Raw genomic sequence first — 16,024 nt, 5'->3', positions numbered from 1 at the left:
CATTCTGTCATTGTAGTTTTTGCATTTCTCTGATGGTGAGTGATGTTGAACATCTTTTCATGTGTCTGTTGATTATCATATGTCTTCTTTCAAGAAATGTCTGTTCATGTCTTCTGGCCATTTTTATTGGATTATTTGAGGGGTTTTAGTGTTGAGTTGTATCAGTTGTTTATTTATTTTGGATACTAACCCTTTAGCAGATACATTCATTTGCCAATATCTTCACCAATCTTTTTTTTATATTTCATCTTGGAAAAAAAATCCTAGGGCAGCCTGGGTGGCTCAGCGGTTTAGCACCGCTTTCAGCCCAGGGCGTGATCCTAGAGACCTGGGATCGAGTCCCATGTCAGGCTCCCTGCATGGAGCCTGCTTCTCCCTCTGCCTGTGTCTCTGCCTCTGCCTCTCTCTCTGTCTTTCATGAATCAATCAATCAATCAATCTTTAAAAAAAAAAAATCCTAAAAGCCTCTTCCAAGTATTGTCTTCCCAGCTATCATCCCTCCTTTTCAGGGGTTTCACATCCAAATTTTCAAAAGCCTTCCTCTCACTCTTGCTCATTTTTTTCCCTATGAAATCTGTTCTTAAGAAATATATCAAGGTTTTTCTGGACAGTAGGTCCAACTTGTATTTTGCAATACTTTTTTTTAAATCCCTAAGTAGTAGTCTGCTTTACACATCACTCCTTTGTTCTTAAAATGACTTTTCACCATCGTTTCTGATTTTTCTTTTATTTCTGTAGTCATTTCTTATTCTCCTTTATGGGATCCTCCATGTCAGTTTATTCTTTAAATTTTTGTTATTCTTATAGGTTCTATCATGAATTCTTTTCTCTTGATGATTTCAGCCACCCCCATAGTTTCACGTTCTGTCTCTATGTTGATGATTTCAAAATCTGTATCTTCAAATTTCTCTCAGGACTTCAGACCCATATTATCTATACATGGGCCTGTTTACTATTTGGGTGCTTCTGAGGTAATTCAGAGAACATATCCTAAGTTGACTTGAACCCTTCATATCATTCCCTCCTACAAACAAAAGTTGGTACCTCCCTCTGCCTCCGCGTCATCTACTCTTTTACTCAAGTTGGAAATGGGACTCTGCATTGACTCTTTTTGCTCAACTACTGTATCTGGTCAATTGCCTATTTAGTTAACCCCAAATCCCTGATATCTCCTGAGTCCCTCCACATCTCCTGCATTTTTTCCCTCATTTATTTCTGTGTGATATAACTTTAGATTTCATATATATAGTTGTCTTCCATTGGAGTATAGGTTCTGTAATGATAGGGATCTCATATGCTTTGTTCATTGCTGTATCCCCTATGCCTAGCACATGGAAAGCACTTAATAAATAATGTTAATGAAAAAAAAAACCCAAATTTTTTTATGTACCAGTCTACAATTTCTTATGTAGATCACTGAATCAACATTTAACTGGTCTTCCTGCATGTAGTAATGCTTTTCCAATTAGTTGCCCTCATTGAAACCAGGGTAAACTTTCTAAAATTTAATTATGCCACACTAATGGATTTTACATCAATTACTTAATATAGCCCTTAGGATAAAGTTCCAACTCCCCATTTTCATTACAAAAGCCCTCCATAAACTGAAATTCTCCCTACATTGACCTTTGGGTTCTAGTCATACTGAACTTCTGTTATTTGCACAGATGTATCATGCTTTCTTTTTTTTTATTTTTTTTTTATTTTTTTTTAATTTTTTATTATTATTTATTTATGATAGTCATACAGAGAGAGAGAGAGAGAGAGGCAGAGACACAGGCAGAGGAGAAGCAGGCTCCATGCACCGGGAGCCTGACGTGGGATTCGATCCCAGGTCTCCAGGATCGCGCCCTGGGCCAAAGGCAGGCACCAAACCGCTGCGCCACCCAGGGATCCCTGTATCATGCTTTCTTACCTCTAGACTTTGCACATGTTGATTGTGTTCTCTGGAACACAATTACTTTCTCCTTGGTTTGGTTGATTCCTAATCTTTAATTAAGGCCTTACTCAGTTAAAAGGCATGTCTTTAGGGAGCTCTCTTGACCAGTACCACATGTTCTCATAGCACCCTTTATCACTATTTTCATAGTAGTTATCCAATTTATTGTAAATGCATATTTAATTTTCTGGTTCTACCTCTAGAATATAGCTACTTGAGCAAAACAATGTCTCTGTTGATTTCCATTATATTCTAGGCACTTAGCACATAGTAAATGCTCAACACTTTTAAAACAAAGTATGAGACGCGCACACTCCCTCCTACACATACACACACATATATGTAGTCAGTCCTTGTTATTCATGGATTCTTTTTTTCTTTTTAAAGATTTTATTTATTTATTCATAGGAACACAGCTAGAGAGAGAGGCAGAGACACAGGCAGAGGGAGAAGCAGGCACCATGCAGAGAGCCTGACGTGGGACTCGATCCCAGGTCTCCAGGATCACGCCCTGGGCTGCAGGCGGCACTAAACCTCTGCGCCACCGGGGCTGCCCTATTCATGGATTACTATTTGTAAATTTGCCTACTCACCATAATTAATTTGTAATCCCAAAATCAGTATTTGTAGCACTTCCACAGTCATTTGTGGATATGTGCAGAGTCAAAAAGGTGAATTGCCTGACATGCATTTGCAGCAGAGATCACATAAGGCAACTCTGTCTTCTTGTTTTAGTCCTCATACTATTAACAAGTATCCTTTCTGTGGCATATTTAATGCTAGTTTTTCCCACATTTTTGTACTTTTTTTGGTGATTTTGCTGTATAAAATGGCTCCCAAACAGAGGCACCTGGGTGGCTTAGTTGTTGAGCATCTGCCTTTGGCTCAGGTCATGATCCCCGGGGTCCTGGGATCGGGTTCTGCATCATGCTCGCTACGGGGAGCCTGCTTCTCCCTCTCCTATGTCTCTGCTTCTCTTTCAGTGTCTCTCATGAGTGAATAAATAAAATCTTAAAAAAAAAAGGCTCCCAAGCATATTGAAGTGTTGGCTTGTGTTCCTAGGCCCAAGAAGGCTGCAGTGTTCCTTGCAGAGAAAATGTGTGTTAGATTAGTTTCATTCAGGCATAAGTTGGCCTTGAGTTCAGGGTTAATGACTGAAAAATATATATTAAATATGGTGTGTTTAAACAGAAACCCACATAAAACAAGATTATGTGTTAGTTGATTGATGAAAATATTGTGACCAGAGGCTTTTAGGAACCTAACCCCATATCTCCTCTAGTAGCAATAGTTTAGTATTTGCTAACTCAGTATTTACAGTGACTTTATAGAATATAACTACTGTGAATAATGAGATTTGACTACATATATAGTTATACAGTTTTGCTCAAAAAATATATATATGTTTCATAATTTGCTTTCATACCCCTATTAAAAATAGTGGCTCTTTATCTCATAATACATATTATTAAGTAAGAAAAATATACCTGTGTGTTCTTAAATGTTTGTATGAGCATGGAGACAAATTTGGCTGATATATATCAGGTTATATTGATTACCTAGAGGATGAATTTTTTTTTTCTTAATTTATCTTTGTATTGTCTCGCTGGTTTCAATGAAACTTGTTTCTTTTGCAGGTACTCTTATAAAACATGATTTTTAATGGTTGCATCGCGTTTCTATTTGTGAAAGGAATAAAGTTTTGACTTCTTGAATTTTCTTGTGTTTCAGATAGTCAACGTCTACAGTTGGATCTACAAAAAATGGAACTTCTGGAAAGTAAGATGACTGAGGAACAGCATTCTCTGAAAAACAAAATTAAACAAATGACAACTGACCTGGAGACATACAATGATTTGCCAGCTTTAAAATCAGCAGGTGAAGAAAAGAAAAAGGTAAATGATAACAGTCTTACAGAATTATAATTCGAATTGTATTTTCTTGTTCAAATTTAATATATATCTAGTTCATAGAATTTATTTTCAGTTGATTATTTGATATATAAGCTAAGATGTTTATGTATGTAGGAGGAATTTAGAGAGATGTAAGTTTTAAACAAAAGGTAAAAAGAAAGGAAAAGCAAGAGCATTTCAACAAATCTGAACTTTGTTAAATGCAGGTTTGATTATGAAATTTCCCTCCTTAATACTTATTCATCAGTGGTTTTTCATTGCCATTTAGATTAATTTAAAGTAAATCTGTTTGGACAGGAACACATATATAGCACCTTAATAGAATTATTAACACAATTAATACTAATTTAGCCTGAATAGTGTTATTAATTCAGCTAATGCTAATTTATCTTATTATAACTCAAAAGATAATTTTTACAAACAGGCTTTGGAGTATAGTCTTGGTAGAATTTTACCAGAATAATGTTGAAATTATTTAAGTTAAAAATGATTTATATTTGGCTAACTAGATATTTGCTAAGCTCTGTTATTTACTTCTATTTGGACCTATCTAGAAATTACATCAGGAGAGAACAGTATTAACAACCCGCAGAAATGCCTTTAAGAAAATAACAGAGAAGCTAAACATAGAATATGAGACATTAAAAACACAGTTGCAAGAAAATGAGACACATTCTCAGGTAAAAAGAAAAAACAAAGACTGAAATTTATTTCTGTTTTTAGACTATCTGTCTTGTGTTCTTAATGTATATTTCTATCCCAAAACAATTTTTTTAACTTGCTTTATTTATCCTTCCAGACTTTCTGGATTTGAAGGTAGCCAGATTATATACAATCTCCACTCAGAATGAATTTACTTTTGCTCTTCTTTTATGAACCTATATTGAAGGGCTACTCTGTGCTAGGCCTTGTTCTGGGCACAGCTGTTAAAATAATAGCTTTTAATATTTCAAAAATAAAGCATTTTTGATTGAGAAACTTTGCTAACTCACAAAAACCACAAATAGAATAAACCTTAATGACTAATATCCCACAGAAGACATAATTCTTGTCATTTTTGTGTGGGTCCTTCTAGTCTGTATGTATATGTTATATGTACACATACTTTATATATACGTATGTATACATTGTTTCTATGTATTTATAGAAATGGTATCATATTGTACATATTTGGAAGCTTGCTTTTCATTATTAATGATACCTAATAACTACTTTGTCAGTAAATTTGTTAAAAATATGATTATGTATAATATTTGGATTTAGTATAATTTACTGAACCAATTTCATATTATTGGACATTTAGGTTACTTTTAGTTTTAAAGCTGTTTAATGCTGTCAAAAGCAGACTTGTCCTTGAACTTCTTGACTTACATTTCTGATTATTTTATACAGGATGCACAGACAAGCCCCCTTTTCATATCATTTATCTGATAGAATTACCTAAACAGTGTTGGAGATCTAGATTGAGTACTCTAAGAGGATAGCGTTGATATCTGTCTTATTCATTTTCTCCCCACCCTGTGCCAATGGTTGGGATATAATAGCTGTTCAATAAGTATTTGTTGGAGGATTAAATGAGCATGTGTGACATGTATAAAATCAGTAATTAGGGTCTGATAAAATTGATCATTCTCATCTAATTAGTATATATGTTAACTATTTGCAACTTATAATTAATGCATTCTTCCTTTTCTTTATATGGTAATATGATCATGATAGACAATCACTGTTAATATTTTGGTATAATATCCTTGTAAACTTTTTTCCTTTGCCGTTATACACCCATATTAATTATATTATTTTATAAAAACTGAAATTCTATGCATATAGTCTTTAAAGATTCATTTTGTCACTTAAGTATTTGCAAACTCCTTTTTTGATATTTTATGACTGCTACTTTATTGTATGGATTTACCATACCATACCATGGCAGAGATATACCTTATATTCTTTTTGAAAGAGGTAGAGTTTCATCAGAGTTTGTCAAAGCTACTAAAAGCTTAGAAATCATTAATTTACAGTTCCAAATTTATCATTTATTCTATCTATACTTCATAATATACAGGTCTAGATTTGGGAGTGACAAAATTATCCTATGCTGTTGAGAGTTGGGATGGATGCTGGAGAAGAAATCTAAGAAAAAGTTTATGAGGCCATTGTCTTAAGTGGTTCTTAGGAAAAAATGCTGATATTGCTTATGGAATATCACCCCTCTTCTTTCACTGAATAGATTACTTAAGGAGGAAAACACTTGACAAACACAATTTCTTAGAGCCAGGTAATGGTTACCTTGTTTATTCACACATCAAGTGCTAATCATATACTTAACACCATACATCAAGTGCTAATCATATACTTAACACCGTACACAGGTAAGAGGAACTCATAACATAACTCACAATCTACAGTCCTTCTCTGTATTATTTGTTGCTTTTTGGGAATCCCCACTGATCAAATAAAATCTAGTCTCTTTCGTTTTTGCAACTATTTTCTTGAAAACTGTTTTTTGACATCTACGAATAATTTTCATAACAGACTTTTTGATGAATGGCTGTTATTTATTTGATATCATTTAAACATATTTATATTGGAACAAACTATAAAGCTCCTAGAAGAAAACAAGGAATAAAGTTCCTTGACATCAACGTGGCAACAGTTTTTTGCTTATGACACAATTGCATGAGCAACAAGGCAAAAATAAACAAGTATGCCTACATCAAACTAGAAAGCTTCTGCACAGCAAAAGAAATAATCAACAGAATGAAAACTGAATGGGAGAAAATATTTTCAAATCATTATCTGGTAAGGGATTAATATATAAAGAACACACAACAGACTAAGTTGTAGGGAAAAAACAGATTCATGCTTCAAGATATTCTTGGAGGTTTAAAGGCAGGTCACTAATATAGATGTATAATATGGAAGGAAGTTGACCATCTAACACAGTGTTGCTTTTATAGCATTATTCATTTAGTACTTAAGAGGTCTGCATTCTAAGAAGGCCTCCTCTCTGTATGAAACAAAGGGGAAAAGTTTGGTACTTGACTTTGCAAAAGGTTATTAGAGATTTATTGCCAAAAAGTGCTGACTGCTTCCTTAAGTCCATCTTAACTTTGAGTTCCTATCTAGGGAGCCAGATCTGATTTACTAGTGTTAACTCACAGCACATACAGTTTACATAATTAATTAGTTAGGATTTATCCTAATATCTAGATATATCTCTTTAGAGGAAACAATGGGCTGGTTGCTACATTAATACTGAATGTATGCCCTGAAAATAATTTTAACATAAGAGTAGAAAGAAATATTATTAATGCTACTTCAGTTATCAAATTCTTAAAAATGATCATTACCTCTTAGAAATGTCCACACAGAACATTATTTTAATGTTTCGTTTTTCAGACAGTCCTTTCCCTAGGAAAAATTCTATGTGCATCTTAAAAAAGAAAGACCATAACCCAGAGTTACAAGGTTAATTAAATCAGAAAAACAATTTAATTCTATAACAGTAAAATTGTCTTCTGAGGAAGCAACCATCAATATAATATCCACATTAGCTTCCTGTTGATGCAGAAATTATTGTAACACTGCCAGCTTTTTACCAGCCCTCTTATAATCTTCACACTGCAGCTCTGCTCTTATCACAGCTTGTGGAATTAGACAGGAAATTTAGCCCTGGAAATAAGGAAGTTACTCCTATATAGTTGAACCTTTGACAGTGTTAGAATATATATCACGTTTGTGGCATTAGACTTCCAGATTTCAAGGAGAGATTCCCATCATGTCCCGTTCTTTTCTTTCAAATTCTTTTAAGAAAGGGAAAAATCATAAAGTGTCTTTCAGTTGGCTTGTTCATCGGCATAATAAATATTGTTAAGTATTTTCCAATTAAGATAAACACATAGAGTAAAACTTGTTGTCAAATTCAACATTGTATTTATTAATGTATTTACTATTGTTTAATCCTTTCTAATTTTCCTTTTTGTCTGCCATGGCTTTATCTCAACTAAAATGCAGTGAATTGATAAGATTTAAAATTTTGAATGTTTTTTTTCTTATCCTTTAAAAGCGTGTATAATTGTTTTGAATATGGGTACTGTTTAACATTTCTATTTTGTGATTTTAGCTTACAAATTTGGAGAGGAAGTGGCAACACCATGAGCAAAATAATTTTGTGATGAAAGAATGTATCCTTTAAAAAGAAACAAACGACTGAGTGATTTTTGTTTTTTAAAAATTTATCCACTTATTTGAGAGAGAGAGAGAGATCTGTCAGGGGGCAGGGGAGGGAGAGAGCATCTCAAGCAGACTCCCCGCTGAGTGGGGAGCCTGATGCAAGGCTTGATCTCGCAACCCTGAGATCACAGCCTGAGCCCAAACTAAGAGTCTGACACCCAACTGACTGAGCCACACAGGCACCCAGAGTGATTTTTTTCCTAAGAATGTTTTAAAGACGGAAATGAAATGAAATTTAATATACACTTATCAAATACCTAATATGTACAAAGCCTCAATCTAAACTATGTGGGGAATAAATGAATGAGACTTCGTTTCCAATCTACAATAATTAGGGTGTGTGTGTGTGTGTGCGCGTGCGCGCATGTGTGTGTGTACATGCACACTCACAACCAAAGTAACAATAGAAAGCAGACTATACAAAGTTAGTGTGGCATAGTGACTGAGTGCACAGTTTTTGGAGCAAGGAGATCTAATTTTCAGTGTTGACTCTACTACTTGTAGTTTATGGACTTTGGACAATTTATTATTGTTAAAGTTTGTTTAAGCCTTAACTTTATCATCTCAAATATACTTAATATTTCTTTCTCATAGAGTTACTGGGAGAATTATGTATACCTACAGAAATATGTATGTGCATAATTGTTTGCTGTTGCTTATAGTGCTGTACCTTGGATATCTGGGCAGCAAAGGGAAGTAAACACATTAGTATCCTGAGAAATTTGACCTTCAAGCTCATCTGTTTCAGCCAATTCAACTTCACATTTTTACCAAGATGGCACTTATATCCCACCTTCTTGCTTTATCTTTTTGTGTGATTATATAGGAGGAAGCACCTATTTGAGGACATATGTTTTGAAATTGTAAGAAACACTTCTTTGAAAGTTATTTTCTGTTCCTTTCTTTGACCCTTTAAGGACATCTCTGCTTGGAGAAGTAGTTCCTGACTCATTGGTAGTTTAGATTCTCCTCCAGGAAACTGCTGAACTTCAGCTCAGGGCAGCATGGATCCCAGCTTACTTCCAGATCAAATGCATCAGGTGCTCTATTCCTAGCAGTTGTTGCTACTCATTTTAAAAGCAAAAGACTCTCACTCAGTATGCTTTAGTCCAGCAGTCTAGTTTATGCAACACAAAGTAGGGGATTTTGAAATAGAGTGAATTCTAGAGACTTCTGTAACTCAGTGCAGTACTCTAGAGAACATGGTTCTTCTGAACATTCAGTTGTTCTCAGACCAGAATTAGATTGAAATGTACATTAAGTATAAAAAGCTCTTATGGGTGCGTTGGTAGCTCAGTCAGTTAAGTGTCTAACTCTGTTTTGGCTCAGGTCATACTGTAGGTGAACTTTTTTTGAAACACATTTTCCTTAGCCTTTTAGATTTCAGTTAATCTTAATCTGTTAATATATATTTTTAAATATATTCTAATTGTTCTTTTTCTGGCCATTTTCAGTTTTCCATAAGAAAAATGCCAGTATGATTTGGTCCCTTCCTAAGCCAAAGTGGATTACTGTTTTTGTTGATCACTGTTCCCCCTTAACTCATGTAATTAGTCATAGCAACCAAGAGTCAAGAGAGTGATTACCAGTCAATTATGAAGAATGTGACCAAGCAGATTGCAGAGTACAATAAAAGCATTGTGGACGCTCTACATAGCATGAGCAGAAACTGAGTCTGAACCAACTGCAAGTCTCTATAATAGTATGCTTTCTGCTAAACTGTATGTTGACTGAAAAAGAATCTCATACCCTTGAAGAGTTTTACCTAAAATTTTTAACTACTATAATTTTTGTGACCTCTTTGAAGAGGTATACTACTTTAAACAGCATAATAGTTCAATAAAAAGTTTGCATACAGAAAAGCACCTTTTGTATTTTTTTTGTGTGAGTGATAAAAATGTCTCAGACCACCAAGAGATAAACTAAAAGTGGCCGTTGAGATTGATTTAGTTGGTATAATCCACCTATGGCAGCAAATGAGATCATTTTTTAAATGTGTCAACTCTAGAAGGGATATATGGAGTGAGATTCTGACTTAGCACTTACATCAATCTTGTCAAGTTTTGCTTCTAGAAAAAGAATGGAAGGCAGATGTTTAGTTTTGAGGTTTATTTCTCAAATAGGGTATATTTGATGTATTCTAAGGAATATAAAGTTGCAGGTAAGTATATTAACTCATATTCTTTGCATATCAGTTATCCCTAAAGATTCAGAATTAAAAACTTTGACCTTTGTATTTTACAAATATTTTCTTACGTGTATATGCTAGGAAAAACATGAAGTTTAAAAGAAATGCTGCACCTATGGTAGTCTGTTTTAGACAATGGCTGTTGCTGTTCATTGTCACTCTGGAGTATATATTCACTCTTATGGACTGTAAGTAGGTTAATTTGTGAGCATTGCCAGAACATTTGAAAAGAAACTAGAAGAGGTAGAATTATATTGTGTAAATCTAGGAGATGTTGTAATAACTAAAGATGTCTTTGGGCAGGAATGAGTCATCTTGGCCAGCATAAAATATTTCTTAAAACTATACTCCTTTTGCTCTGATTTCATGTTCATCAAGTAACTCCACATCTCAGTAATCCTGAAAGACAAGCATATTTCTTTGAAAAGTGGAGGGCTTTACTGAGATATAATTTACATACTGTAAATTACCCATACATGTTGCTTTCCTGAAGTAAACATTTATCATTAACTCTTCAACTTTAGTGTGTGTGAGATTAGGAGAAAGGGTGAACATTGTTGATTTTGGTTAACTCTGGATTACTAATATGGCTAAAGATCCTGGAAAGTGATAGAGTCTTAAGGTGGCATTCTGAAAATGGGCTCCTCAGATCTTGAGTTCTTCAGGTTATTAATAGGTGTTATGCCACCAAAGGATTCATGATCAAAGAAGTTTGGGAAACACGGTTTTAAACAAAGGTAAATAATTTTCTTTCTTCTTGACTGCTAGGAGCCTTTAATATGCTAATGTGCAATAAGATCAGGAGGAGTATATATGTTTAAGGTTTTGGGGATTTTTTCCCCCTGAGTGGTAGGATTGCAGTTGTTTAAATCTTCTTCAGACTTTTTGGTCTGAAATTTTTAGGGTTCAAAATCATTTATCATGTACATAAAATATGTAGAAGTACAACAAAAATTCAAATACACTTCTGTATACAGTTAGTACTTCTAACCTGTGGGAAGGAAGTGTGATAGACAACTCTGCTGTTATTGAACTAAATCTGACCCAGTCTTCACCAAGAAAGAAGGTAGGAGGAAGAGTGACCTATCTAATAAACATATGTGTTTGCATTATAAGAATGAGAAGCTTGGCAGAAAAAAGAAAGAAAATTTCTTTAAAAAAGCAAAGTTTCCAACCTCTGTTTTAAATTACTCATATATGATATTTGTGGAACAATAATAGAGCAGGATTTCTTTAAACTAAAACGTGTTATCTGAGGGAAATTCTCACTAATGTCTCTTCCTTCCTCTCAGAGCTTTTCAACAAATCCAACAAGAATATTTCTCTGCTAGGATAGGACTGGAGGCTACTATCTGCATGAACCGGCTCTTCCTCAGTCCGTCACATTGCTCAGTGAGTTCCATTCCTGTTAAAACAACATCTTGTAAGTCATAGGGAAAGAAGCTGCAGACTGAACAAACATGCTGAGTAGTTTTACTAATGAAAGTCAGCATGGGAAAATTAGCAACTCCTTGTTTTTCCCATCCTTATCTTTTATCAATAAATAAACATGAGTTCTTGAATCTCATTTTCACTAACTGGGGAGTCCTTGATTTGGACCACATTTAAACCTGTGAAATTCAGTGCAGGGTTAGAGGATTAGAGCATGGAGTAATGCCATTCACACTAGAGATAAAAGACGAATTAATAGAAGCTCCCAGGGTTCTTGCTATCTCCCTGCCAGGAAATTCGAACAGACTTAAAGTAAGAAGAAATAAAGATGGACCACTGGAGCACTATTGCCATTTATTTTAATATTGATGTATCTTTCATTTTCATACACCTCTCTAAATAAAAGTAGGTTATGTCTTGAAATTGCAGATTCACCATTTGAGAACAGATATTAAGCATCTTTAAAAGGACAGTTTAATTTTTAAAATTAAGTTCTCTGCCCAAAATGGGACTCAAATTCATGACTGCAATGTCCGACGTCAGGATTCACATGTTCCACCAACTGAGCCAGCCAGGTGCCCCACAAAGATAATTTTTTTTTTTTTAAATTTATGATAGTCACAGAGAGAGAGAGAGGCAGAGACACAGGCAGAGGGAGAAGCAGGCTCCATGCACCGGGAGCCCAATGTGGGATTTGATCCCGGGTCTCCAGGATTGCGCCCTGGGCCAAAGGCAGGCGCCAAACCACTGCGCCACCCAGGGATCCCCCCAAAAAGATAATTTTTATTGCAAAGGTAGAAAATTTAGGAAACTGATAACAAAATGAAGAAAATAGATTTGTCATGTCCCCAGTCTCTTTAGATTGCTCCTCTGTATATCTGTAATACATATTTCTTATTTATGTAAATATATTTTTTATTGAAATTAAGATCATATTCTTTTTTTTTAATTTTTATTTATTTATGATAGTCATACAGAGAGAGAGAGAGAGAGGCAGAGACACAGGCAGAGGGAGAAGCAGGCTCCATGCACTGGGAGCCCGACGTGGGATTCGATCCCGGGTCTCCAGGATCGCGCCCTGGGCCAAAGGCAGGCGCTAAACCGCTGCGCCACCCAGGGATCCCTAAGATCATATTCTTAAATTTACTTTTGCTTTATAGTTTTGCAAACATTTGTCCATGTCATCATATATTCTTGTACAACATGTTAAATTGATGTATATTATTCTGTTCTACAGATATTCTCTAAAAACAAATCCCATATTACTGAATGAGGTTTATGGTATAGGAATTAAGCATAAGTTTTGGATTAGGTAATTGAGTTGGAATCACGACTGCCCTACTAACTTATTATATGACCTTGGGAAGTTACTTAGTCTCTGAATTTTAGTTTCTTCATCTATAAAATAAAATAATAGGGCCTAGCTCATAAGTTTGGGTCAGAGTATGCAGAATCCAAATGGCTTTAGAAAGGTAGCATGATATTAGCAGTGTATAAGAGTGCTTGTTTCCCTGTACTCTGACCAACACAGGTGTTAATCCAGGTTGATAGGGCACTACTTCATTTGTTTTAATTTTTTTAAATCAAATTGCCTCCATTAGTTTAATTAGAAACTTTATTGTGTTATGCAGGATATGCTGTTTCATACTAAAAAATAAATCTATTGGGACGCCTGGGTGGCTCAGAGGTTGAGTATCTGCTTTTGGCTCAAGGCGTGATGCCAGAGTCCCAGGATCGAGTCCCACATCTGGCTCCCTGCACGGAGCCTGCTTTTCCCTCTGCCTATGTCTCTGCCTCTCTGTCTCTCACGAATAAATAAATAAAATATTTTTTAAAATCTATTAATAAAAATAGAATTTTAAAAATATTTATTCGTTATAACTTTATAATAATGAAAGTTTAATGCTTAATAGTTACTTTTAGGGCAGCCCGGGTAGCTCCACGGTTTAGTGCTGCCTTCAGCCCAGGGCGTGACCCTGGAGACCCAGGATCTAGTCCCACATTGGGCACCCTGTGAGGAGCTTGCTTCTCCCTCTGCCTGTGTCTCTTCCTGTCTTTCTCTCTGTGTACACACTTTCATGAATAAATAAATAAAATCTTTAAAAAAAAAAAAAGTTACTTTTAAAAGATAGTAGATTATACTTTGCTGCCTCAGTATCTTCTCTCATAATACATTGTAATGAATAATTGCTCTGAAAAAGTTAACTGACTGTATAACCCTAAGGGAAATAGGAACAATCTGTGTAGAATTAATTTATCTGATAATAACCAGAGGTGTTCTGTTTGGTCTTCCTCCAAGTCAGAGCGATTACACATAAAAACAAGCTGTGTTAGAGGAAGGACAGTAATATCTATTAGAGAGTTTGGTATACAAGAGAGTTTGGAGGAAGCATGAGTCCAAAGAATTTATGGTCTGCTAATAAAGGCTTAGACACACACTAGGTAGGTCTTTCACAAGAGAAATATAAAAATGAGGTTTTCAGAGTTAACTTTTGTTTTATATCCACATCTTTCTGGAAAACCGTAATTCTTACCATGATAACAACATGGGATACCATGGATGAAAGGCAGACTTTTAATCAATTAAAATTCTGTTTGGCACAAAGTCAGGGAAGAACTACTGTTAACCAAACTGAAATATTATCTCATTTTCTGTGTTTTCATTTTCAGCAGATAAACTCACCCTATTAGAGGAAGTCCAGACTGACATGAAAGTAAAAAATTTGATAATAGTCCATAAGTTCAACCTGAATTTTTTTTATCAAAGGATACTATAGTTCATTTTTTAAAAGCCTCTATCTTTAATTTGCTTCTTGTTAAAGTGAACTTTCCCTTAGTTTACTGGAGATGGGAAGGGCTGCCTTAGGGATTGACCAGCCCGACCTTATCCCCCCTGCCAAGGACAAAGCAGAGACCCGTATCTCAAGATTAGGGGAAATGGTTAAGAAGGAGAGGAAAAGAAAATTGCTTTTCCAGCTTCTTTAACTTCCCGTGTAACCAGAGAAAAGCAGATATCCCTTGGGAGGAAATAACAAAAGTGCTAAACAGTAGATGGATGGATGAAACCTGCATCCCTACAGTGTACTAGAACTCTTGCCTTTATAATGTCCCTTGCTTGTGATTATCAGAAGGCCAAATGAACGTTTACTACCAATTGGTGCTACCCTCCTGGGAGTCACTACCTTTGAAGATGTTCCTTGGCTCAGTTCCTTTTCCTGCCAGAAATATCAAAGCAGTAAAAAGGGTCTGGTAAAGCTGTAAAAGTCTGGTTGTCTTGTTTCCTTTTCCAAGGGCATGCTTGAGATATCTGTTTAGACCTTAAGAGGTATTCGTAGGAGACCTTAAGAGGCAGCTGATTGAAAGAAGTATCAAGTAGTAAGAGCTAAGCAAGGCTCTTCTTGCAGAACCACTCACAACTGTATTATCTCTCAAGGTGCCCCCACCTCAGCCAGAAAAAAAAGACCCCCACAAAATAAACATTCAGAGGTTCTATATTTTCATTAAGCATAGATTGGATTTCCTTACCACAACCTCTCTGATTTGTCCAGACTTGTGATTCTTGAATTACTTCACGATACTCCTGTGTACTCCCATCCTTCCCTCAACAGTAACCTCAATAAGCATGGCAGGTATTGATGGTATATTTGCTTAATTATCTTCTTAGTAAGACTTCGGGTATGGTCTGATGAAAATAGTTTTTAAAAAAGTTTATTGGCTTGATTGTCTGAAATTCCTTACCAAGCTAATGCTTTGACATTGTGATCACAGTCTCAGAAATTTTAATGTAAACAAAAAGGACATATCCAGATGATGGTGAGAGGAGACTTGGCCCTAACACATTACACCCCACTAAGGAAAAGTCCCTGGATTTCACCTACCACATGGGTTAGATCCTTTGCCATGTCTTGTAAGAATCAGACTTTATTTCTATTTAATTCATTGTGATGAAAGCATTGATGACATAAATATGATTAGACATTTCTTTAAACTTTCTTCATTGAAAGAGCTATCTTCTATCTAATCACTGCCAAGATTTCCTCACTTAACAGAAAAGATACATCACTTCATAAGACCCAAACTAGTCACAACTGCCCATGGCTCTTTCCTTCACCATCTTGCTCCTCTGCTTGTACATAATTATTGAAACAACTGAAAAGGCATAGGACCTTTTGAGTTTGAAGAAGTTCTTCTGTGCAACTTACCAGCTAAAGGCCTTTGGGCAACTCATTCCAGTCTCCTCGAGCCTATTTGTAGGGTTATTAATAAGATTCCTTTGCAGTTAAGGCATATGTGGAATTGCTTTAATGTATAAAGTAA

General features: G+C 35.3%; 1 protein-coding gene across 4 annotated transcripts in view; it reads left to right on the top strand.

Annotated features, from left to right (window-relative positions):
- IFT74 (intraflagellar transport 74) overlaps positions 1-9,950 on the top strand; it is an 87,789-nt gene extending 77,839 nt beyond the window's left edge. For 3 of the 4 annotated variants that reach the window (XR_011995512.1, XM_026009004.2, XM_026009005.2), the window contains 4 exons: positions 3,671-3,834; positions 4,407-4,532; positions 7,979-8,039; positions 9,643-9,950. Coding sequence is in view for 2 of the 4 variants with exons in the window: in XM_026009004.2 (XP_025864789.1) it covers positions 3,671-3,834; positions 4,407-4,532; positions 7,979-8,039; positions 9,643-9,761 (470 nt within the window). In the remaining 2 variants the exon portion in view is untranslated. Of the gene's footprint in view, positions 1-3,670; positions 3,835-4,406; positions 4,533-6,082; positions 8,040-9,642 lie in introns of all 4 variants that reach the window. The other variant, XR_011995511.1, reaches the window with a different exon arrangement.
- The last annotated feature ends 6,074 nt before the right edge of the window (positions 9,951-16,024 follow it).

The sequence above is a fragment of the Vulpes vulpes genome, chromosome 12 (genome assembly GCF_048418805.1).
Source record: "Vulpes vulpes isolate BD-2025 chromosome 12, VulVul3, whole genome shotgun sequence".
Taxonomy (NCBI): domain Eukaryota; kingdom Metazoa; phylum Chordata; class Mammalia; order Carnivora; family Canidae; genus Vulpes; species Vulpes vulpes.
This window is presented reverse-complemented; position numbering and strand designations above follow the sequence as displayed.